Raw genomic sequence first — 24680 nt, forward strand, 5'->3', positions numbered from 1 at the left:
AAGTACCACATTTAGGTCTAAATAGTACAACCTGAGGTACTGTCTTAGATGATTAGTAACTTTGATGAGGCAGCTGAAATAACTTGCTTTCTCCCAGATTTGTACATACATTCTCATAAGCATAGAGCCCATAGATGAGAGGATAGTATAGACATTTTTTGCATTAAAAATGCATACACTTTATAGTGCCTGCATAAAATAAACTATACATGGTGACTGTTATCTAGGTTAGAAGAAAAGCCATAAAACACCATTCACAAAGATGTTAAAAGAAAATATGTGTCTCTATATGTGCATGGAAAACCCTATGTGAAGACTAGAAGTTAGCTATATGCACTGGAGATACTCATTACAAAATACCGGGAAAACAGAGGCATCCCCTTTAGGCTGATCCTAAGCAGCTGACTTACAGTAACTCCTTAATATGCTTTCTCCTCTCATGTACCCCCACAGTTGAGGTGTTTATTAATAAGAATATGCAAATTATTTAAATCAAATTTACAAACCTAAACAATCACAGTCCACAGTCACTCAATACTGGCTTCTGGTTTCTATTTGTTCTTCAAAGCAGCTCCAAGGGGAAAATTCTGTAGTCATCATTATGCAATTTATTTTGGTAGCTATAAGTTAATATAAATTGAAGATGAAAGAAATAGCCAATGAGAGTTTATAAGGACAACAAAATAGTTTTCTGTGCCATTACATTCATGCATTCATACAGAGATATGACCCAAAATTGTTAATATGGCAGCAGAACTGGAAAAGAACAAATGTCTTTTAAGTAGTAAAATACTACATGAACTGAAGTTCTTATGAAAAATTTATTTTAGTGCATTTATATCAACCAGACATTGAAGTGCCGTGCTATCCTATCGGGTATATTCCTTTCTTTTATCTGGAACTGTACCCTGAAAATGCTCACAGAATTAAATTTGTGCAGTATATTCAGGTATGCATGTGTATATGCAGAGAAATGAATATACAGACTATTTTTATGTGTGTGTGTGTGTGCATACACACTCCATACATATATTATACTATAGTGCACGTGTATATGCATGCAGTCTGTTGGCAGTAGGAACAGGCAAGGCTCTTAAATAATATAACAGCTACCAGCAGACTCATGCGAGGTAATTTAAGCTTGGTTTTGGGCATAAAGCACAGATCTTTGAAGTGGTCCTCAGTGGTATTTCGCTTGGTCTTGGGAGCATCCTAAGAGAATGCTGCAGTTTTCTTCTTGAATCAGCTTGGGTTTTGTAAGGGAGAGAAAATAGGGATATATGTAAATGTGTGTGGATCTGCACCTTGCCCTGCTCTATGCTAAGCCAAAAGCTGCTGTTACTCCTTTCTGCAGTACTGTATATAGCACTGTCCTAGCTACTCCCACCTACAAGCTGTCGAGCAGTACACGTCTCAAACCTCAAAGACCAGAACACTAGCAATAAAAATTGCAGAAGATATAGAGGTACCTATACTGGACATGGGAGAACAGCCTCCAGTGCATTATCACAAGCCCGCTGAAGGGATGCACAGGTCAGCTATTCGTAGCTATCTGAGAAGGTGACAAACAAGTGCTCAGCTCTGTCTCACGGCTGAGCTAGAGCTGTGTTCGGTGGCCCAGCGGATGCCAGCTGGCTGTGGCCAGCTCAGAGCCACCGGACTGCCAGGCACCATCTCCAGGCTGCAGGCAGAATCGGGCAACAGCTTTCGTGTCTGCCCGGGGCGCTGGTGGCCGGTGTTACCCAGAGCTGTCCTGGGAACTGCGGTCTGGGAAACCTTTGCCTGCTCGGGCAGACTTGGTCACAATTAGCAGTATGTTAGCGAGTTAGTAGTGGGTACAAGGAGACGCTGGTTTTTTTAAGATACTGGGATGAAGAAAGGATCTCTGCCCTTGTAATTTGATTAGTAGAAAAACTTGGTAGTAGTAAGATGAAACCTTACTCTAACTGAAGTCAGTAACAAAAGCACAGGAATTTCAGTGTATCCAGAACCCACCTCATTTGAAGATATAAAGATTGCCTTATCAGATCTGATTGAGCTAGCCTGATGCTGTGTCATCGACTGTGATATGTAGTGGCTGCTTCTGAAGAAGATACTAAGAAGTCCCGGGTCGATCAGTATGTTTTCCATTGCAAAATCTTCTTCTTTTACTTCATTAGACCCGGGTTCATGTCATGAGGAAGAAAGGTATATAACCATTTAATTCCTATACAGCTTTATTCTTATTACTCAGATAAATGTCTGGGTGTTGTATTCTACTATGCACCTGCTCTCACATAATACATAAATTAAAAGGAACCTCTCAATAATATGTCATTTCTAAATTTTGTAGTACATAAAAGGTTTCTGGTTTATTAATTTTAATTTTTTTACCTTTAAGGTATTTTTTTTCAATAGGATTTTATTGATGCAATGGATAAAATAGAAATGCCTTCTTTATACATTGGTATTGCAGGGCGTATATATCATTTAAGTAGTGATTTTTTTATATGTCTAGCTTGTAAACTAAATGGTCTGCAGATCTTCATAGAGAGTACTTCCGTATGTATCACTTTGAGTGTGTCCATCACTTGCTTATAAACTCTTTTAATCTCTGCCACTGATGATTTCAAGAATTGTGACCAGCACTGGGAAACATGCCCCATGGCAGGGGGCAAAACACTGATTTCTAGAAATAGAACTAGAATATTTTCATTTTTCTGTTTCAGTCTCTGTATGTCCTCATCCATATTTACTTTTTAGACTGCCCTTGCACTTTGAACAGGGATTTTCAGTGAGTAGCCCACAGCAATCCCCGGGAATTTTTCCTGGGTTAATTAAAAACCCAGCAATGTGAATGAAGAGTTTAAATTAATGTCTCATTTGCATTGCCTAAAATATATTTGCTGATGGGGAATTTCGCCAACCATTTTTCTGAATGTTCACCAAGCTCTGCATCGTGACGCTGAAGCCACTCATAGACTTTTCTAGTTTGTCCTAAATAACATTGTCTCTTCGGTAATATTTGACACCTAAGCATTCTCCTCATCACTCTGCTAATCGCTAAGCATACCAAAGTAGTCCACATACAGAGTCTTAGGGCGTATCTCATTATTAACCTTTGAGATTTTTTGAAATTGTCCATTTTTTGTACTTTTGTTTTTCCTTGCTAGATGGATGCTTGACTGGACAAAGTTCTTCCTTCATCTATATTTTACAAGTACCTTTCTTTTTTTTTTTTTTTTTTTTTTCTGAAGACCTTTATATAGACTGAACCAAACCCCCTTTCATAGATTATCTCAACTTACTATCTTTTATCCAGTATCTTGTTGGTATGGTAGAAAAAAAATTGTATAACTATATATATATGGGTAAAAATCTGTGACTTTTATTAAGAAAAATCATGCTGCTTAATCTTTATTTGATGCTGAACTGCTTAAATGAACACAATACATTATCGGTCCCTTTTAGATCGCACGATTCTTTCTTTTATTGATTTCCTTCTTTGCCTAATACTTCCATTGGTTCTGGTAAGGCTTGTTGCTCCACAGGTGATTTTTTTTCCTTCCTCCCCAATATTCAGTTGAATGGGTGCAACCATTTGCAGTGGATTTGAAAGGCATAATTTATATTTGTATTAACTGAGGAGCCAATTTGTGTATTAATTTTGGAGATATGCTATACAGTTCAGGTGGCCTACTTTGAGGTTTCTGAATTATTTAATTATAAAAAGTCATGTTGAAAGCACTGATTTTTTTTCATCTTTACAGCTAACCACGATGTACAAAGAACTCAGCTAGCTCCATGATACTAAATGTGCTCCTCTTCTCTTCTGTTACTCTCAGGCAGTGCAATGGATTTACCAGTTCTCTTCCAGGCTTCCCGCTCCCTGGATTTCTACGTTCGAAGGATGACCAGTTGGTTTCAATCTCTACCTAAACTTTTCCCTTTATCTACACAGGACATTTTTTCTTGCCTTTCTGCTGTTTAGAAGTATGTGCGCTTTGGTAGCGGCTGGGTGAGAGACTCTTGCACAAGTAGAGAATTGCAGCAAGCAGAGTGTCAGACTTGAATACTGATTTTGTTTCAGGTCCCCATTTCTTGCCCTTAAGATCCAAGGGATTGCTTCTTTAGCATACGTATGCACACAAATATAGCATACTAAAGGAAAGGGAGAAACACTATGATTTGATTTCAGCCAGCATTCCTTCTTTCCCCCATCCTCAGGCTTTATACCTCTAAATAAATTTAACTTAATAAACTCATGGAGAGCCCTTTTTCTCTTTTTTTTTTAATCTTTATGCCTTTGGAGCACTTAATTCATCCTCTAAGGTATATTCTGAGTGCTGACTGCTGCCCTTTGGGCAACTCCAACCTATCCTGTGCTTTAACTTCTCATCATTCATGTTTATGAGCCAAAATACTGACCCCAAAATGCAGTACAATACCACAGATAAGAAAGATCTAAATGAAATTATTATGTTCTCAAGCTGATGTCTTTTTTAATCTCTTATGGCAAGTTTGTTCCTTGATATGTCACTTAAGACCATATTTAATAGCTTCCACTAAGTATTCAATTGCAAATGAGCAGTGTATGCAATTGTATATTGTAGTATCCATCATAAGTCTACTTCCTTAGAGTGAAATGCAACTATTAAAATACAGATGAATTTACTAATATAATTGTTTGAGCCAAATATCACTCTGTATATCTGTAATAATATAATTAATTCATTTAATAATTTAAAAGACCCTAGCCTGGATTTACACTCATGTAGTTGAGATCAGTATCTCTAAAAATTATTATTTCATCATTATAGATTCTTTCAAGAACAGAGAAATAGGTATGGCCAGGATGTTCTTGAAAATCTGTTTCATTCTGGGTTTTTTGCACAAATGTGGTGCATTATTAATATATTGGGTATTGAAATGAACGTATATCCTCATGCTTTTTTGCTCTCACTAACTTTTCTATTAGCTATGATCATGAAGGGCGTCTGACCAATGTAACACGTCCCACTGGAGTGGTAACTAGCCTTCATCGAGAAATGGAAAAGTCTATTACCATCGACATTGAGAATTCTAATCGGGATGACGATGTCACGGTCATCACAAATCTCTCCTCTGTGGAGGCTTCCTATACAGTTGTTCAAGGTACCAAAGCACACTTCTCAGCACATCTCCTAACCACACACACAACTTGAGAAAGCAATTTGCAAAAGATTCATGTCATTAGTACACTTATGAGCAGGGGAAAAATGTATAAAGTTTTCAAGAAAAACTCCCATAAAGCTCATTCCTAAAATGACAGGTCTTCAGGACAGGTAAGAGACATTTCACAATCATGCTTTGTGTCAAATATGTATGGTCATTATCTGCTTGTGTAAGTTAGTCCTGCCGCTACCTCTTGGGTCAAGTTCACTTTACCCACTCACATATTTCTCTCTATTTCACTGCAAAATTTGTTCTGGCTTCAGTGCCGCAGAGCTGCAGTCTGACTGCTGAATGTTGGCTGCCTGGGTAGAGATCCTTGTGGGGAGAGAAGGCTCAGGTATTCTCCTGCTATTAGAAATGAAATCTTCCACATGTATACACTACCATTAAATAAAAGGTAGAACAATCAGGGCAATGGATGATCTTTTGCCACAGTTAGCACTTCCGAGGACAGCGTTACAGCCCAAGTATGGCAGGAGAGATCAGCAACAAAGTGGTTAAATGTTTGCATAGAGCTTTCCAGCACTGCCCGGGCATTGTATCTGATGAAGCAAAAACAGTCAGTCATCAAAGATAGACTGAAAGGAATTTGGCGAGTGATGGGGTTTGTTTTAGTTAAGATATGATGTCACTGGAATAAGAACATCAACACCGAACAATAGCCTCCTCCTGACATAAACGTCAACATTTATAGACTATTATACCATGACACGTCTGGTCACAAAGACTTTATTTCTCTTATACCAGATGATTAATTACGTAGATGCTGACCTTCTGTCAGACAAATATTGATGCTTTGGTGACAGTTACACACTGTAGTGCTCCATCCTGGCTGAGAGCGGACTTGGCTGTGTCAAACAGCTGCAGAACTGCATGGCCATAAAAGCACGGGATTATTTTTGTAACTCTTCTCTGACAGCCAAAAGGCCAGGTGTGCACATCAGGCTCGCACACTGCTGGTGGGGTGGCAGAAGGGCAGGCAAGTGAAGGACTGTGGCTGCCAGCTTGCATTGCTGGAGCCTCGCACCCTGAGGATTTAATGCCAAACTGTAATTCTGTACAAAGCCTCTGCTTGGAGACAGTTTTTTAAAAAAGGGAAAGAAAAAGAAGAGGTGCTTACTTCTTCCCACTCATAAAGAGTCCAGCAGTCTTTTTTTTTTTTTTTTTTTTTCCTTTTTGGCCTGGAACTTAATGGTTTGGTTTTTATCAAGCAGTTCAGTTTTCAGGAGTTTTTTGTTCATATTAGAAATGAATTATGTGGTTGAACACATATCACTGTGCATTTTGATTCACAATTAAGGCTAAAGGGAAAACATAATGAAATAAACACAGTATCTTTCTGCAGGCTCACTGTTACACTACTGTTCTTTACATGAATCAGTAACATCTGTAATTTCCACCATAGTACCACATAAATGGTAATTGCAGGCTGACTTCATTTAACATCAACAGGAGTGCAATAAAAAACCAATCAAATTAAGCTATATGTTTTCTTTATGACTGGAGTAGCTAAATTATTTTCTTTTCATTATTGCTGTAGATCAAGTGAGGAACAGCTACCAGCTCTGTAATAATGGTACTTTGAGAGTGATGTATGCCAATGGCATGAGCATTAGCTTTCACAGTGAACCTCATGTCCTGGCTGGGACTGTGACTCCCACCATAGGACGATGTAATATTTCTCTACCAATGGAAAACGGTTTAAACTCAATTGAATGGCGTCTGAGGAAGGAACAGATTAAAGGCAAAGTGACTGTGTTTGGAAGAAAGCTCAGGGTAAGTAGAATCTGTCATTATAATAATGATCTTTTCTTCTGTGGGCAGAAAATTAATTTTCTATTTTGAAGGACACGTCTTTCCTATTTTTACTGGTTAAAAACGTACAACTCTGGGATTGTCTTTGCTATGACAATCTGTTCTTTATTTGAGAGGTCAGTTAACTGCATGGGATCATCTGCTGCAATCAGCTATAGAAGCTTCATTACTAAAAGTATTCCAAAAGAGGTTGGTAAAAATACCCAGAATATTGCTGCAAGTCACTCCGCTTCTGAAGGTGGGGGAAAAAAAAATCCGACCACTCACCATTTGTAAAAATGCTATGGCACACTTATCACAGTTAGTCCTGGGGAGTAAACACAATTACAGCTTGAGCAGTTACCTTCTGCTTCTGTAAAATCCCCCTACAGATTCATTGAGACAGGCATATTGTGTTTATTCTCTTTCCCAAATGGCACGATTGGAAAATAATTGCCATAATTACAAAGTCATAAGCATAGGATAAGAAAGACACTCAGGTCATGTAATCCATCCCCTGCCAAATTAAAGATCTGCTGCAGCTGGGTTAATCCCATTCTGTGCTTAGCTGGCCTGTTTTTCACCCCTTAAGTGCCTAAACTTTCACTGGCTGCTTCAGTATATACAGTTTTGGAAGGGCTTTGAGATACTGGGCAGAAAAGAAATGTAGTGCTGATCAAGTCCTGGTTCTTTTAATAATTCTTTCAACGTCATTGGACATGAGATGCAGTTCTATGTGTTCAAGATGACACATTAAATCAATATATGTAAACAACTATGTAGTAATTTACAAAAAAATAATAAGACTTAGATGTTACATTTTGGTATTTTCCTATCTAATTAACAGTGTTGAATTAACAAGTCTTTCCTTATTCTCACAAATGCTCAGAAGGCGCCTATTGGGGAGAGGGGGAAGGTTAGACAAAAAATGGAATGAGATTAGCAGCTAATCCTTAATGACTACATTTCATGGCTGTGTAATTGATTTTTTGATGTGTTGACCTGCAGAAGTTGTTTATAAGTAGAAAATAGATCAGCTCTGCATTTTTGACTAGGTGTTCAAAATAAAAATAAATAGGACCCTGAAATGAAATTGCTGTAATCCTAACTCTCAATACTAAAAATTTAGTAGAGGTACTTGTGGTAATTAGCTGAAGTTAAACACGTCTTACAGCTGAAACCTTGCCTGAGATGGGTTTTCCTGCATCATGTTTATGCAAATCAAAACACTGCTTTATCTAGCAACACCTCAACATTTAATTGTCTGGTGTTAGTTCCTGTAACAATAATCACATATCCATTTAGCTCTTTTAAATGAAAATCACTATGAGATTATAACAGGTTGAGTGGACTGAAAATGAAATTTGAAAATGAGGGAGAAAGCATAGAATTTATTTGCATCTCATTTATTCTAATTCATCTTTATAAATTGTTTAGTGAATGAAATAGAGCAAGTGTCTCGGAACATTGAGGGGAGCAGGTGGCAGGCAGGGTAGGCTACAGCAGCTGGGACAGCTGTAGTGGTACAGATGGGGGGCACTGCTGCAGAACTAACACAGTGCCGGGACCACCGGTGAGAGAGCGTGCAGAGCCAGCTCCTGGATCCCCAATTCAGAATCAAGTGTTACTGAAAGGGATTGTTATTATATGGGATTCACCTCTTACGAGTACTTACTGGAGCCCATACCCCTTTTCTTCAGTACTTAAAGGGGGCTTATAAGAAAGATGGAGACAGACTTTTTAGTCAGGCCTGTTGCAACAGGACAAGGGGTAATGGTTTTAAACTAAAAGAGGGTAGATTTAGACTACATGGAAGGAAGAAATTTTTTACGACGAGGGTGGTGAGGCACTGGAGCAGGTTGCCCAGAGAGGTGGTAGATGCCCCATCCCTGGAAGCATTCAAGGTCAGGTTGGACAGGGCTCTGAGTTGGTCTAGTTGAAGATGTCCCTGCTCATTGCAGGCGGGCTTGAAATAGATGACCTTTAAAGGTCTCTTCCAACCCAAACTATTCAACGATTCTTCAGGTAGTGCTGCTACCTGTGTCCCCCAGCTCTGCTCATCCGTGCTGTAGGCACGTTGCAGCTGTACGTGTCGGCCTCTGCAAACATGCCTGGGCAGACTTCATTAAGCCAAGAAAGGAAGACCTGCACTTCACCTTTATGTTATCCCACTTACTGTCCGCTACTATTTTATGCGCCACACGTTCAGTGTCTTGCAGTAGTTTCAGATAAAGTCTTGATAAGATTCCCTTCTGAAGAGTTTTTGTTACAGTGCAGCATCATGTAAGTGATTTTTGTTGCAAGACGTTTACCCAAGGCACAAAGGGCTCATCCCTACGGCCGCTTGTTCAGCAGCAGCCACGGGAAAACCAGATGTACATGTAGGTAGTGGAACAAAAGAGAAAGAGCTTGTTAGGTAATCTTCAGTCATGATACTTGTAATAGTGTTATTAGTGTTCCCAGGAAGAGTGGGTGTTAGTCATTCTGTTTGGGTTTCTATGTAATTAATATGACACTACAATTACACTCTCTGGTTTTACTTATTTTACAAATGAAAATGAAGTTACTGAATTATCCAAGCATGTGCTTCTTTATTCTCCAAGTGATGTTTGTGTGTGCATAGCTCTTGTCTGTGTAATCATTAAAAAACCCCTAATATTTTAGTTCTCTATGGCAAACAAACTAATAACCTTTATAATGTTTCTGAGAAAAGGAAGGATACCTGGAGTCAGACTTTCCTACATGCAGATTACAGTTGCAGTTACTGTAATGGAGGGAAGAAACCCCAGAAATCCCAACTGCTTTATGAAGCTTCAGAAATTAAAAAAAAAAACCCAAAAGAAAACCAAAAATCCAAAAGCTAAAATTCAGTTTGTAATCTTTTTGAAAGACTTTTTTTTTGTTTGGGTTTTTTTTTTTTGCTCTTTAGAAAATCTGCCCGTCCTTAAGAAATTGGGATCTTTCAGTCAGACACCCTGTAATGTTATAGCTAAATGTTTTTGAGAAGTGAAAGCTCTCTTCTGCTTCCCCAAGAGCTCTGTGAAGGAAAGGGTTTTGATATGTCTCTGTCATCAGGATTGATCCTACACTTACAAAACTAGTCGAGAAAGTACTGATGTTGAGTTTGGCTTCCCTGGCTTTGTTTTCATTACAGTGGGAGAGCAGAATATGATTTATTTTACCAAGGTGTTTTAAAAAAAATACCCTATCTTTTCATTGAATCACAGGAGTTGTTGTTGCTGGGATAACCTTTGGGAAAACCTACAGAAAAGAGCTTTTTCTAATAATTGCCCACTGAGGAAATGCAAATTGTTAAAGAGCTAAATTTTATTAATGGAAAAAATTAGGATAATGAGCGATAATTTCAAATAATTATTTCTTTACAAACACAAGATTGTATTAATTTTAAATTTGCTTTCTGCATAACTGAATTCCTACAGAGTTGGTTGGGATGGGAATTGGGTTTACCCCTGCCAGTGAAAATATCTCAGAACAACTTTTATGTCCTCGAGAAAGGCTCAGGGTTAATTTACATATTGTTTGATGTGCAGTTTAATTTTGGATAAGAGAAAATGTTGCTTAATCAAAGCTACTGTAAAATATAAGCTGAAGAACAAATTCCCAGAAACCAATGAATACTTTTTAAGTAGTCATTGCTCTCAAATTATTTCTAATTTAAAGACTTCTACTTTATTAATGATGCATCTACAATTAAATGACTTAAGAAGCTTTATCAGATGACAGCATTAGCCTGAATTCTGTGGCTTAGCCTCCAGTGAATATATTTATGTATCTCTCATTATAGCACTCTCACTGGAAGCCTCTCCATTCGGAATTCTTATGCTCCTTTGTTTCTGTTTTGCTCTTTTACTAAAGAAAAAAGAAAACCTGGGACTGAAACACTTCATGCTGTACTTTGATTTGAAAATTGTAACTGAAAAAAATGAAAAAAAAAAGAAAAACATTTAACCTAATTATTTAGCACTTTTGTTTCTCAAAAATGGAAGTCCATCTTTCCCAGCCTGTATGATCAAGATTTTAATCAGAAGAAATGAAACCCATCCCATGTGATCGGGTTGCTGATGGATCTATTGAATATTTGGAAAATAAATGAAGAAAACATTAAATTAATGAATTCATAAGCAGGGTGTTGCAGCTACAGAACCTAAGTGGCTAAATCTCAATGAAGACACAAAATTATGATTTCTTCTATTGTTCTTGGAGTCAATGTAGGGAAAACAGCTAAGAACTACTGATGCAGAAGTAGAAAAATCACTTCCATGCAAAATAATTCATTTCTCTGCTACGTGCTAACACTCTGCACTTTAAGACCTAGGTGTGCAGTATGTCTGTCTGTTCTGACAACAAGGGAAACCTTTCTCTGTAAGATTACAGGTCTCATGTTGCAGGGAGAAGGGAAACATCCCAGTAAAACACTCAAAGTTACACATTTGAATACACCGTGAAGTAGGAAGCAAAACCCAGTTAATAGGAAGATGTCCTACACTTTTCAAAAATGTGGGGAAATTGAGTTCTCCGTTGTGCATGCTATTTTCACACTGAAAATTCGTAGAGGCATAGTGCCCACTGCTCACTGAATGCAGCCTTCTTTCATTCAATAGGTGCACGGAAGGAATTTACTGTCCATTGATTATGACCGGAACATACGCACAGAAAAAATCTATGATGATCACCGGAAATTTACACTGAGGATAATTTATGATCAGCTGGGACGGCCTTTCCTTTGGCTACCTAGCAGTGGCCTGGCTGCTGTCAACGTGTCTTATTTCTTCAATGGGCGCCTGGCTGGGCTTCAGCGCGGTGCCATGAGTGAAAGAACAGATATTGATAAGCAAGGCAGGATCATATCACGCATGTTTGCAGATGGGAAAGTTTGGAGCTACACCTATCTAGAAAAAGTAGGTGATGTTGTTTTACCTTCTGACATTAGCTACAAAGAGACTAAGTACTATTTGGCTTCATTTTAAGCTCTGTACATAACATACACACACACACACAAATTGCCTAAAATTTGATGTATTCCAGCTGTTAAGAATCCCTTTGTACCTGGTCTCAGAATTCCTTATTTTTCAGTTAGTCAACTGATTTTGACTAATTTTTAATGGGAAGTACTTTACTTTGTTCACGGTTCGTGTCTTTTGATGTTTTCCTGAAAGCGGTTAGGCTGCTATATAACAGCATAAACTAACACAATGAATTGTGCTTAATTAAGACCAAAAATGCATGACTAAACCTGACAAAAGGTTCAGGCAGAAACAGGTAATTCATCTCTAATCATTATTTATTAAATGAAAATACGATAATGCATTTTTACTTAGCCTAATTAAGACAATTCAATCATAAAAGTGTCTTAAATACTTCAAAATTGCATATTATTTTCCCTTTTCCTTCTTCAAATCTGTTGTTTTAAGCAAACCAGAGCTGATGTTCTCTGCTTAGTTTCTCACCTGTTTCACAGTAATAGTTGTGAATTGCAACTGCTAGCAGAAAGATAAATCAAGTCATTTCTCTAACTCCTCTGCATCCCTCAGTAAAAAAGAAAAAAAAAAAATAGTCCTCCTAAAGGGAGGGTAGCTAATAGGTTGCTAACCTACAGTTTCTCTGGAGTGTCAGGATATTGATTTCCAAGCAGCAGATCCTCTCGTCTGACAATCTGACAATATTGCTGAGCAGCTTTGTGCCCCTAACTAATGTATCTAATTCTCTTTTTATTCATTTAACAATAGTGCCTCTTCAGTAAACTTTTCTTTTCTTTAATACCCTCTCAGAGGTCACATGCTGAAAGCTAGTAACTGTGTATAATTTTGTTCCCTATAGTCAATGGTACTACTGCTTCAGAGTCAACGACAGTATATCTTCGAGTATGATTCTTCAGACCGACTTCATGCTGTTACCATGCCTAGCGTTGCTCGGCACAGCATGTCAACTCACACCTCTATTGGCTACATTAGAAATATTTATAATCCTCCTGAAAGCAATGCATCAGTGATTTTTGATTACAGTGATGATGGGAGGATTTTGAAAACATCGTTTTTAGGTACTGGCCGACAAGTCTTCTACAAGTACGGAAAGCTATCCAAATTATCTGAAATTGTTTATGACAGCACTGCAGTTACTTTTGGATATGATGAAACTACAGGTGTCCTAAAAATGGTGAATTTGCAAAGTGGAGGATTTTCTTGTACAATCCGCTATCGTAAAATTGGTCCTCTTGTTGACAAACAAATCTACAGATTCTCTGAAGAAGGTATGGTCAATGCAAGGTTCGATTATACATATCATGATAATAGCTTTCGAATTGCAAGCATCAAACCTATAATAAGTGAGACGCCTCTTCCAGTTGATCTTTACCGTTACGATGAGATTTCTGGCAAAGTAGAGCATTTTGGCAAATTTGGAGTTATTTATTATGATATAAATCAAATTATTACTACAGCAGTTATGACACTGAGTAAGCACTTTGATACCCATGGACGCATTAAAGAAGTTCAGTATGAAATGTTCAGATCCCTGATGTACTGGATGACTGTACAATATGACAGCATGGGAAGGGTAACTAAAAGAGAACTGAAACTTGGTCCATATGCCAACACAACCAAGTATACCTATGATTACGATGGAGATGGGCAACTGCAAAGCGTAGCAGTAAATGATAGGCCAACCTGGCGTTACAGTTATGATCTGAATGGAAACCTTCATCTCTTGAATCCTGGAAACAGTGTCCGATTGATGCCTCTGCGCTATGACCTAAGAGACAGGATTACGCGCTTAGGTGACATACCATACAAAATTGACGATGATGGATTCCTGTGTCAGCGAGGCTCAGACGTGTTTGAGTACAACTCCAAAGGACTCTTAACAAGAGCTTACAACAAAGCAAATGGGTGGAGTGTTCAGTACCGTTATGATGGACTCGGCCGAAGGGCTTCATGTAAGACTAACCTGGGGCATCATCTACAGTACTTTTATGCTGATCTTCACAATCCAACAAGGGTAACTCATGTCTATAATCATTCCAATTCAGAAATTACCTCTTTGTACTATGATCTGCAAGGCCACCTCTTTGCAATGGAGAGTAGCAGTGGGGAAGAGTATTATGTTGCCTCTGATAACACAGGCACTCCATTAGCAGTGTTCAGCATCAACGGCCTCATGATCAAACAGCTTCAGTACACGGCATATGGGGAGATTTATTATGACTCTAACCCTGATTTCCAGCTGGTTATTGGGTTCCATGGAGGGCTGTATGATCCTTTAACCAAACTCGTCCATTTTACCCAAAGGGACTATGATGTCCTGGCTGGGCGCTGGACATCTCCTGATTACACCATGTGGAAAAACATTGGTAGAGAACCAGCTCCTTTCAATCTGTACATGTTCAAGAGTAACAACCCTCTTAGCAATGAACTGGATCTAAAGAATTATGTAACAGGTGAGACTTCATTACATGTCTTATAAATAACACTACAGTTTGGAAGTTGATTTGGGAAAGAAATCAGACTTCTCCTTACTAGCTATTTGCTGAATCTTCCCATCAAGGTTGGGCCATTTTCCTTTTTGTGCTATGAAAAGGGCTGGCTAGTCCTGATTCTTTCATACTGCTCCTCCCTGAATGAAGGGTGCTAAATGAGAAGCCACAATGAATTATGGAGGGGAAAAAAAAAAATTTGCCTAAATATTCAATTTCAGCACAACCATAGTGCTCTTCCTATTGACCTAGTACTGTATGAAGACATGTTCATTCTAATTTTATATAAAGAAAAGTGAAGTCACCTACCAGAATCACTGGCAGGTTAGTTGCAGAATCGGGAACCAGAACCACTCGGCATCTCTTCCTTCAGGGCTACTTTCAAAATTAACTGCTGACTGAGCCCATGGGCACATTATGAATTAGCACCAAGAATGGATTTAATTAAGCCTCTTTTTCCCATTTAACTTTTAATATGCAAACAGTCTTTAGTCTTTAAAACAAAAATCTTGATTTTTTTTAAATTATTTCCTCCTGAAAGGCTAAGAAATTTTATGGAATGTGTAGAGCTGAGAAAGAGAAATAATAAAGTAGTTTTGATTGTGTATGTTAGAATTGGGTAAAACTTGTAACCTCTTCTTAATTAGTAATAATTTTTCACTTAGTAACATCACACAGTACTTGAACTAGCTGATGGCAATTTCTAAAAAGAAAGGTAATTCATACATCTTCAGGAAAAGCTTTTTTTCAGAATTGAATATGCAGTTTACAATAATTACGGCAGTGATATCATTTTTAAAAAGGAACTCTCTTAATTTTAGCAGTAATTTGAATTTCACGAAAAGTGTGCATTTCCTCAAAGAAATTCATAGCAAGTTTCATTAGTATGTTGGGACCTAATCGTATGTGTAACACACCATAGGTTCTACTGTAGCTACTTTGCAATTTGTATCTGATAGTGTGAAAACATCGGTGACTAAAATTACCTTGGGTCAAATTCCATTGTCCTAAATTCCATGGAATTCCTATTTTCATCAACCACTTTTTGATTTAGATTTTCAGTGTCATCTTATGATATTTTGCTACGTTCTGAAATTGCATTCATTTCATTTACCTATCCACTGGATGAAATCTAGGAAGATACATTGCACTTTGGTATAACCTTGTAGTCTGTAAAAATACTTCATTGGTCATAAAAACATTTGTTGCTGTAGGGACTAAACAGATTATCTTGCACAAGAAGTGATTATGGTGGCACCCTGGTTGTCATAGTTTAAAACAAACCCAAACAGAAAACAAAACAAAAAAAACTTCCCCACCCCAATCCATTCTTACTCTTAACCCCTGACACTGCTTTATTCACAGGTTTTGCTGAAAAGAATTCCTGTAGCAAGTGCAGTGCTGCAAAGCACATTAGCTAAGCAAAATAGTAACTACTTTGTATATAGGTCCTCCTCTTCTTTTGCAGAATTAGGGCAGCTGAAGTGAATTGTTCGGGAGATATCATTATACCATAAAATAAACTGAAGCCTTAAAAAGGAGCAGTAAGACTGTGCTGTCCAAAGCTAGAGGAAAAATATGGTAGGTTGGTAGGCACTGTGCAATGGGTGATACATACAAATATCTTTGTAGAAGCAAAGTATTCTACTACTTATTTTAGCGTCAGAACGGCTAAGGAAAGAAGACTTTTGCTGTCAAATGTCCACAACCAAGAAGTATTACACTTTTTATGATGTAACATCACCTCTGCTAAAAATTTTGGGAAAACAGGCTTTGCAACAGCAAGCAAGGTGCCGTGTTGTGGCGGAGCATGTCCCGGAGGTCTGTATGCACAGGCAGGTGCTCTGCACACTCTGCGTGCCTGCGGGCAGCAGGCACAGCCGGCTGTGCACCTACCTGCTGCAGACACCATGCTTGGAGTGGTCTAAATTCAGCCAGCGACCCTTGCATCGAGAATGTCTTGCCACAGTCATGTCTCTTTTCAAACCTGGAGTTTGGCTCACACAACAAAGTGGCGATGGCAGCATCAGGAGTCATTGTAGGCCAGCGAGGAGAGGAGGCCACTGGAAAAGACAGGAGAGATTTTTCAACAGAAACGGTCATGAACATAGGTCCAAATCAGCTGAGAAGTACCCATGCTCCCACACTGCTCCTTATCTCCGTGACAGCCAGAAAAGAGAAGCAGGAAACAGAAATGTAAAACAGGGTCTTGGGCTTTTTGGGGGGGGGTGTTAAAACATCATTTTGGTTACTAAAATACATCATTAGTTCTTAATACCTGCTGAGTGAGAATTACTGTTATTAATTTAGTTACTTAGCTTTCGCAACTGGATATGAAGACAGAGTTTTACTGGTCAAACCCAGAGCTGGAACTTCCCAAAGCTCACCCCAGAGCTGAGCTGTAACCCTCCCATGCAGCTCCTACTTTTCTGTACTGTGCCTGCAGGGATGGGGAGGATATTCATGGTGCCTAAATTTAGACATCTGAATTACAAGTCTAGCTTCTCACTGCATTTAATGGAGCCTCCTGAGACCTGATAACAGCTAATAGAAGTAGGACATAGAAGAGAAGCCATGTATTTTCCCAAAGGACTTTGCAGATGTTTTTAGGAATACTAACCTAATAAAACACGATTTTACAATACAGCTTATAGGTTACATTAGCCACATCAGAAGGTGTCAGAGATGAAACAAGTATTGCATATGTGATGTTTGGATAATCCATGTGCTGTAATGGAAAAAGAATGAAATAGGTGGTATATCCCTGATGAAGTATTTAGGGTAAATTTAAAGCAGTATGTCCTGTGCCTGCCTGTTCATGGTGGATTACTATTCTGTAAAGTGCCATGCTGTAACATAAATTATGAGTTCCACTGCTACTTGAAATTAAGGAGGTCAAGGATGGATTTCCTAAATTTTTTTATTTCTTGTATTTATTACACACCTTTATTTCTCACTTGCCTGCTTACTTTTGATTTTTAGATGTCAAAAGCTGGTTGGTGATGTTTGGATTTCAGCTTAGCAACATTATTCCTGGTTTCCCTAGAGCAAAAATGTACTTTGTGTCACCGCCATATGAGTTGTCTGAGAGTCAAGCGTGTGAAAATGGACAGGTAGGCAGAAATATGAAGTTATTTTTCTTGATAAATTTGCCCCACTCTATGAATAGAATTGCTGGCTCTTCTGTAGTTATAGCAGAAGGCCAAGTATTTATTTCAGTGTAAAATGAAGTGAGTATAGCTAGATTTTATACTAATGAACATATGCCTTTCTTGCCAGCTTCATTGTTATCATAATTACAGTGTCATTAGTTTGTCTTTTATTGAGTTCTTCCTTGATTAACAAGTTGTAACTTGATTAACTTGATTAGCAATGACAAAGGGAGACTTTGTCAGGGTAATTCATCATCTGTTGTACCTTTGGTAAAATCATCCTAATAACATATGCGTTGCAGTAAACTTAGATTGGTACTTGCTGTACTGCTAAGAAATGGTTCTACTTCTCACCCTGTAATAGGATTTCTTGTCATTTTTTGTCTGATGCTTTTCATAGTTAGAGGCTTTGGTTTGCTACTTCAGTTACTACAGTTAACCAGTTACAGCATTCAGACTTACTTGTCAGGTTAAGCGTGGAAAATGGTATATGCTTTCGACCTTTATAATAAATTCCAACCCATTTAATAAACTTAAAAAGAGTACTAGGCCAATTCCAAACTTAGTCTTTGCTAGGCTTACTTCAGATTTGTGGTAATACAACAGAAACGATCATGTAAACCTAAACATACTGCTTTCACAGGCTTCTAAGTCATTTTAGAGCCTAAATCCCCTCTTCAGGAATTGCTTTGGTATTTTGGAGCCCAAATCTCATCTGTTTTCAAAAAGGCTTACATTCATAAGCATTTTAGTCATATATACTGGTTGAAATCTCTGGGCAAAAGCGTCCAGAAGTTAAGTGCCACCTTTTAATAGATGGATTCTGTGTTTTCAGCTCTGATTAAAATTGTGCTAGACTTGAGTCTTACTTATTCTTGTAACAGACATTATATAATTTGCCAAAATTGAGATTTGTAGTACATATATGCTACAAAAGGTGATTAATGAGAAATATTTTATTGGGTATTACTGATAGCAAAATAATTTGCCAAATGAGTAGTTACCTAATTCTAAAACAGGATATGTATCTGGACTGGTAACTGAGAGTGGTCTTCTCGTAGTGTAGCATTTTTCACTGCATGGCTTTCCTTTCAAAAAGCAAAGCAAAGATTAGTATCGGTCTCCTAAATGAGTATTTTCAGATCTATATCTTCTTCGGTGTTTTTTTGTTTTGTTTTGCTTTCCCCAGCTAATTACAGGAGTTCAGCAGACAACAGAAAGACACAACCAAGCTTTCATGGCTCTTGAGGGACAGGTCATATCTAAAAGATTACATGCCAATATTAGAGAAAAAGCAGGTCACTGGTTCGCAACAACCACTCCTATCATTGGGAGAGGAATCATGTTTGCTGTGAAGGAAGGCCGTGTAACCACTGGCATTTCCAGCATAGCCACAGACGACAGCAGAAAGATTGCCTCTGTCCTTAACAGTGCTCACTACCTGGAAAAAATGCACTACAGCATCGAGGGGAAGGATACCCACTACTTTGTCAAGATAGGCTCAGCTGACAGCGACCTCGTCACCCTCGCGATGACCAGCGGGCGGAAGGTCCTGGACAGCGGAGTCAACGTCACCGTCTCCCAGCCCACTCTCCTCGTCAATGGGAGGACTCGAAGGTTTACGAATATTGAGTTTCAGTATTCCACCCTGCTGATCAACATCCGCTACGGACTGACCCCCGACACGCTGGACGAGGAAAAGGCGAGAGTGTTAGACCAGGCTCGGCAGCGAGCCCTGGGATCAGCCTGGGCCAAAGAGCAGCAGAAGGCACGGGATGGCCGAGAGGGCAGCCGCGTATGGACAGACGGAGAGAAGCAGCAGCTTCTGAACACGGGAAGGGTTCAAGGTTACGAGGGATATTATGTCCTGCCTGTGGAGCAGTACCCAGAGCTAGCAGACAGTAGCAGCAACATCCAGTTTTTAAGACAGAATGAAATGGGAAAGAGGTAACAAATTAACCTGCTGTCATCCTTTGCTGGATGAATCAGTAGTCATAACTGTTATCTCCTCTCCTAAGGAGATGAAGACCTAAATGGGGGCACTAGGCTGAGCTACTCTGGGATAGTAAGTGGCAAAAAAGCTCATATTTTTTGAGTTAAATGCTACTGTTCAAGTGATTAAAAACCACATCCTGAAGTGGACTAAAGCCAGACTGAAAACTCTAACCGTACAAATTAAAAAGTACCCCTGAAATATTACCCACTTGTTCTGGGTCTAAAGAAAAACAAAAAGAAGGCCTCGTATTGTATTACCTCACTCCATTCACACGTGAGCAAACTAAGAAATCCAAGTGGGCCACTTTCACTAACCAGCTGATGAAACACAGATGATTCAGACTGCTTGTTTGATAAATATCCAAGAGGTTTTCATTTAAAGCAAAATACAGGTGCATTTAAAACATGACTTTGGGGTGATTTGTGTGTAGCAACTGGAGGACAATGAGAATGCAAGTGAGAGCGCACTGGAAATAGTAAAGAAAAATATATTTAAAAGTAACAAAACCACACTTGCACTCTGACCCTCCACTTGTCTGGCCTGAATCTTAACTTATTCAAAGAGGGCAGAGTGTAAAGTTACATTCAAAATGGTGGCTATAAATCACTACAAATAAATTTCATACTCTGTTTGTCTTTGAAGATTTCCATTGTGGACAGTATAACACAGTTACAGGGTGTAGTCTGTTTAGATTCAGTAGTTTGTTGGTATCAGTTCCAGTAGAGCTGTGGGCATTGTGTTACACTATTGCAAATGGGCACCACGTCAGATCACCCTGTACATACATCAGCCAGAAGGCACAATCACTGTTTCAGATTTAAAAATTATTAGTGTGTTTGTTTGGTCGAGAAACTGAGACAATCACATTACAGTCACCACAAAAAAAAAAAAAGAAAAAAAAAAAAGTCTAATAAGAACTTTGGTACAAGAACTTTTTTGTAATATACATGTATGAATTGTTCATTGAGTTTTTATATTAATTTTAATTTGCTGCTAAGCAAAGACTAGAGACAGGCAAAGATAATTTATGGCAAAGTGTTTAAATTGTTTATACATAAATAAAGTCTCTAAAACTCCTGTGAATTACTTGTCTTCCATTGTGAAATCTTTTAAAAATGAAAAAGTATTAGTGTCTCACTGTCACCTAATGCACACAGCATGTTAGATGTCGAAATGACTTGCTGTTGTTGTAGCATGGATTCTACAGAGGGCTGGTCCTTTGATCTCTGGGTAAGCAAAGTCCTACATACACATCGCCTAGAACTCTGTTTAGGACACAGCAGAAAATTGGTAAATGCTTTAGAAATTCCCTCTCTGAGCCTCACAACTAGCAACCCTCAAACTGCCACATTTCAATCCTGGAATTAGTTTTAATTGCGCTAGAGTAACATCCAAACAGTTTGAAAATGCAGTAACATAATATTAAAAGGAACATGGAAGGCCGTGCTGTGTGCCAGGAAGTCTCCATGAAATCTGTCTTCTTTGGGAGATTGCTTATTTCTACCACATTTAAAAATTGGAGGTAAGATCAAAGACCCTAAGCAAACAGTCACTCCTGCTGATGTTAAAAGGGAACCATCCATCAACCAGAGCCCTGCTGCTTTTATCTCATTTAAGTATGTAGCTAGGGAGCTCTACTTAATTTCGAGAACAGTTTCGCTTTGGGGATTGCAAATGAGGTTTTTAATAATTCGTGATATCGACAGAGATGCTTGAGTTGATTATGGGCATTAATTCTCTCCAGGTCATTTTTAAAGCAGAACAGTTCACTGGCTCTGTTGTACAACACCTATAGCACTCAGAAAGTGCATCCAATTTTTGCTGTGCAAACAAGAGCCATCCTGTTGTGACTGGCACGTTACACCTGTGTGTTTGCCCTATGCAGCGCACGCACGGGAACGCCAAGCCCTGTTACTCAGCCTCTGAAGCATGAGGCTGGGTACATTTTCAGATGAAATCCTGTATGTCCATCACTGCAGATGTTTTTCTGTGCTGATGGACTTGAAGTGCTGTTACGTTATCAGACTTCTTTATAAGTGAAGCCTCTTAAGAAGTATTGTTACTTTTTTTAAATGGAGGCATAAAGCATGAAATCACAAGGTGGAGACACTTTTCATTATCACAGCTTTTCTGGATTACCCTTGCCCTGTACTGGTAAGCTGCTTAGGCCATTTTTTGGAATGGAATTTTTCTTGCAGTTGGGAGGGTTGAAATGAGAACCTGTTGCACAGTCCCCAATGTCCTTTATTCTGTCACCATTCTCCTAAAGCTGAAACTCTTCAGAATTAGAGATTCTGCTATTTCAAAAGGAAACTTTGTTAAAGTGAAGTACCCTTTTTAATATTAATTACTATGGAAGGAGATGTAACAGATTTGCAGGGGATGCACTCCCTACCCAGCTCCTTTGCAAATAACATATACATCATCAGGACCTTCTTAAACACAACTTTTGAAAGTGGTCCAGTCATGCTAGCTAAATACTCACCAGAGACCATTTATCCAGGGCTATCTATGGTTTCTAAAACCTGTGTGCAACTTAGCACAAGTCCCGGGGAAAGCCCCAGCAATACACTTGAGCTCTTGGATCCAGCTAACTATTGTGCTGGTCCTGACTGAGGTCATTCCCAACGTTACCTCTTGGCTCTGCCACTATGCTTTTTTTGTGTTTCCATGCAGATTCCCTGCCGCATTTAACAACAGTGTATCTACATGGGCAAACTCTCCCAGCCTGTCCTTTTGGCAAGTAAACCGCAGTATGTCCAGTTACTTAGGAAACCCTTATGTGGTGCATCAAAGAGATTGGAAGAATTACTGTATTTTGTAATTATGACAAAGAGCTAGATGCTCTCACGTCTGGAAAAATAGCTGACTTTTGGAGGCCATACTAAAGAGCTTTTCGCTTAACAAATGGGGGAGATGATAGATAACTGGACTGATGTGGCCATGGCCAACCACTTATTGCCTCCTCTCCTGTGGTGCCATCTGAGTTTCCCCTGTTTCTTGAGATATCTTTTTCTCCCTTTTCCTTTCTACAACCCCCCCTTTCCTCAGCCCCCGCAAATTGGTACCTCCTGTGCCTCTCAAAGCCCTTGCTTTTCCTCTGTCCTCCTTGCTACGCTTTTCCATATGGAATAGGTGATGAACCTAAAGCAACGCCAAAGAGACGTGAACTGGGATCCTTTTTATGGGAGAGTAGTTAAGTGGTGGCTTTAACAGTGACATCGTGGCTGTGTCCCCAACAGCACTGGGACCAGGTCAGGCTGAGGGCAGCCGTGTAAGAAGCACTCCTCGCTGGGAAGGCACCATGCCTGAGACCAGGCCAGCCCAAGAGCTACGAACCTAAGTTTGCCCTTCTAACTCACTCGAGCATAAGCTGAGCTGTCTGCAGAGCGAACACAAATCCAAGAACAAATCCAAGCTTCTATTTGAAGCTAAAACCAGATGGAGGATCAGCATTAGAGTACGTTTCCTTTTCTCCTATTGGATTGCTGTAACTGAAGGAGTTTGGTATTTATAACCTTGCATTTCAGCTTGAAAAAACAGTTTTGCCTCCTGACTTAGCCCAAAGCCTGGGACTTTTTGCTGTCAGTGTAGGCGCCTGTCTCAGCACACCCTGCTCCTCACCACCACTGGCATTTTGCCTCTCGAGGTTGCACTCCATGGCATTCTGGCTGCGTGATGGCAGTTCTGCCCACGAGACACTCAGAGTTCCCAGCCTTTGCCTCCTTGCACTGCCTTGCCCACGCCAGTCCCCCAACAGCACCGCGTTAGCCTTGGTGGCTTCGGTGTGTCCCAAATAAAGGCACCAACAGAAGCTCCTCCTAAAGCTGGGCCAGACCAATGGATCCACAACACTCTCATGGGAACAAACGTGGGGAAGGAAGCACTTAGAGCCTTTTATTTTTTCTTTGCTACCTGGAGTGCAAGGGCTGACACACGCACACGTGCTGGGCTCTGAGAATGTGCAGAGCCACTCTGAAACCTGCATGGGAACCTGGCTCTGGTATTGTTAGTTTTCACCTCCCATCCCTTGGGTAACGTAGCCTCTTGGAATTTTCCTGCCAGAAATGAACGTGCCAACAGCATTCTGCCTCTGTAATATTACCCTGTAAGCACCTGATCTTCATGTAGCCCAGGCTCATCATTGCTGTAAGAGCAGAAGAGCTAGATATCCCTCATCTGCCCTGGACATGACCATAGCACCTCCTCCCAAGGCTCTCTCATGTTTGGTGGTCCAGAGTTTCCTGTGCAAACAAGCATTAGCCTTCCCCAGGAACCCAAGAAAACCACATCAGAACTGAGTGGCACTGAATAATTTGTATTAACTGCTTTGTGCTATAATTTCTGTCAGGTTGATCCTTTTGCCGACAGTCTTGCAAACACTTCTAAAGCACTCAGTGATGATCGAACATGGGAATATGTTTGACAGTCAGCTTTGAGGCTACAGCCCTAGGAAACTCAAAAGGTAAAGTTTCTGTCACCCTATCATAATGTCCTGTGTTCATCTGGTGCTCTTGCACAAGAACCGCACATTAAGGTCAGTCATATACTCAGGTGGCCTCTATTTTAACTGTGCATCAGTTCAAAGGTGAGATCTTACCTTACAAACTAAGGTAGGAAGACCTTACAAGGCCTACACCACCCAAATGTTAAGCACAAGGCCTTTAATCTCAGAAAATACAGATTTTATCTGGAAGACAAGACCTTCTATAGCTATAATTTTTTCTCCAAAGAGGAACTAAGATTAGATGTCCCTGGGCAATTTTGAATGTGGGAATGGGGAATGGGGCTCTACTAGCCAGATGTAGAGTGTAACAGGCTCCCTGGCTTCAGCTAAGCTGGGTAATGAAGAGGTACCGGGACCGCTCTGCCTCTGAGCTCTCTCTGAGCTTTTCTGCCAACAAGGAAAGTTCCTTCCCAACCTCTTCAGGTAGAGCCTGCAGCATAAAGGTTTCTTATTTACAAGGATTAATTCGTTTAAACCTTACTCGCTGCATTTGAAATCTGCTACTCCTCTGGAACCAAGCTCACTTCACCTCAGCGGCACCAAGTGCCG

General features: G+C 39.5%; 2 protein-coding genes across 17 annotated transcripts in view; one reads left to right on the top strand and one right to left on the bottom strand.

Moving 5' to 3' along the window:
- The window catches only part of TENM2 (teneurin transmembrane protein 2), a 716298-nt gene extending 695591 nt beyond the window's left edge, over positions 1 to 20707 (top strand). For all 16 annotated transcript variants that reach the window (XM_052816231.1, XM_052816228.1, XM_052816232.1 and 13 more), the window contains 6 exons: positions 4958 to 5133; positions 6734 to 6969; positions 11610 to 11906; positions 12826 to 14440; positions 17459 to 17589; positions 18818 to 20707. In XM_052816231.1, coding sequence (XP_052672191.1) covers positions 4958 to 5133; positions 6734 to 6969; positions 11610 to 11906; positions 12826 to 14440; positions 17459 to 17589; positions 18818 to 19579 — 3217 coding nt within the window. In that variant the 3' untranslated portion in view covers positions 19580 to 20707. The remainder of the gene's footprint in view (positions 1 to 4957; positions 5134 to 6733; positions 6970 to 11609; positions 11907 to 12825; positions 14441 to 17458; positions 17590 to 18817) is intronic.
- PANK3 (pantothenate kinase 3) overlaps positions 1 to 24680 on the bottom strand; it is a 288950-nt gene that overhangs the window by 50013 nt on the left and 214257 nt on the right. The gene's annotated exons all lie outside the window — the stretch shown is intronic.

The sequence above is a fragment of the Harpia harpyja genome, chromosome 20 (assembly GCF_026419915.1).
Source record: "Harpia harpyja isolate bHarHar1 chromosome 20, bHarHar1 primary haplotype, whole genome shotgun sequence".
Classification (NCBI taxonomy): Eukaryota; Metazoa; Chordata; class Aves; order Accipitriformes; family Accipitridae; genus Harpia; species Harpia harpyja.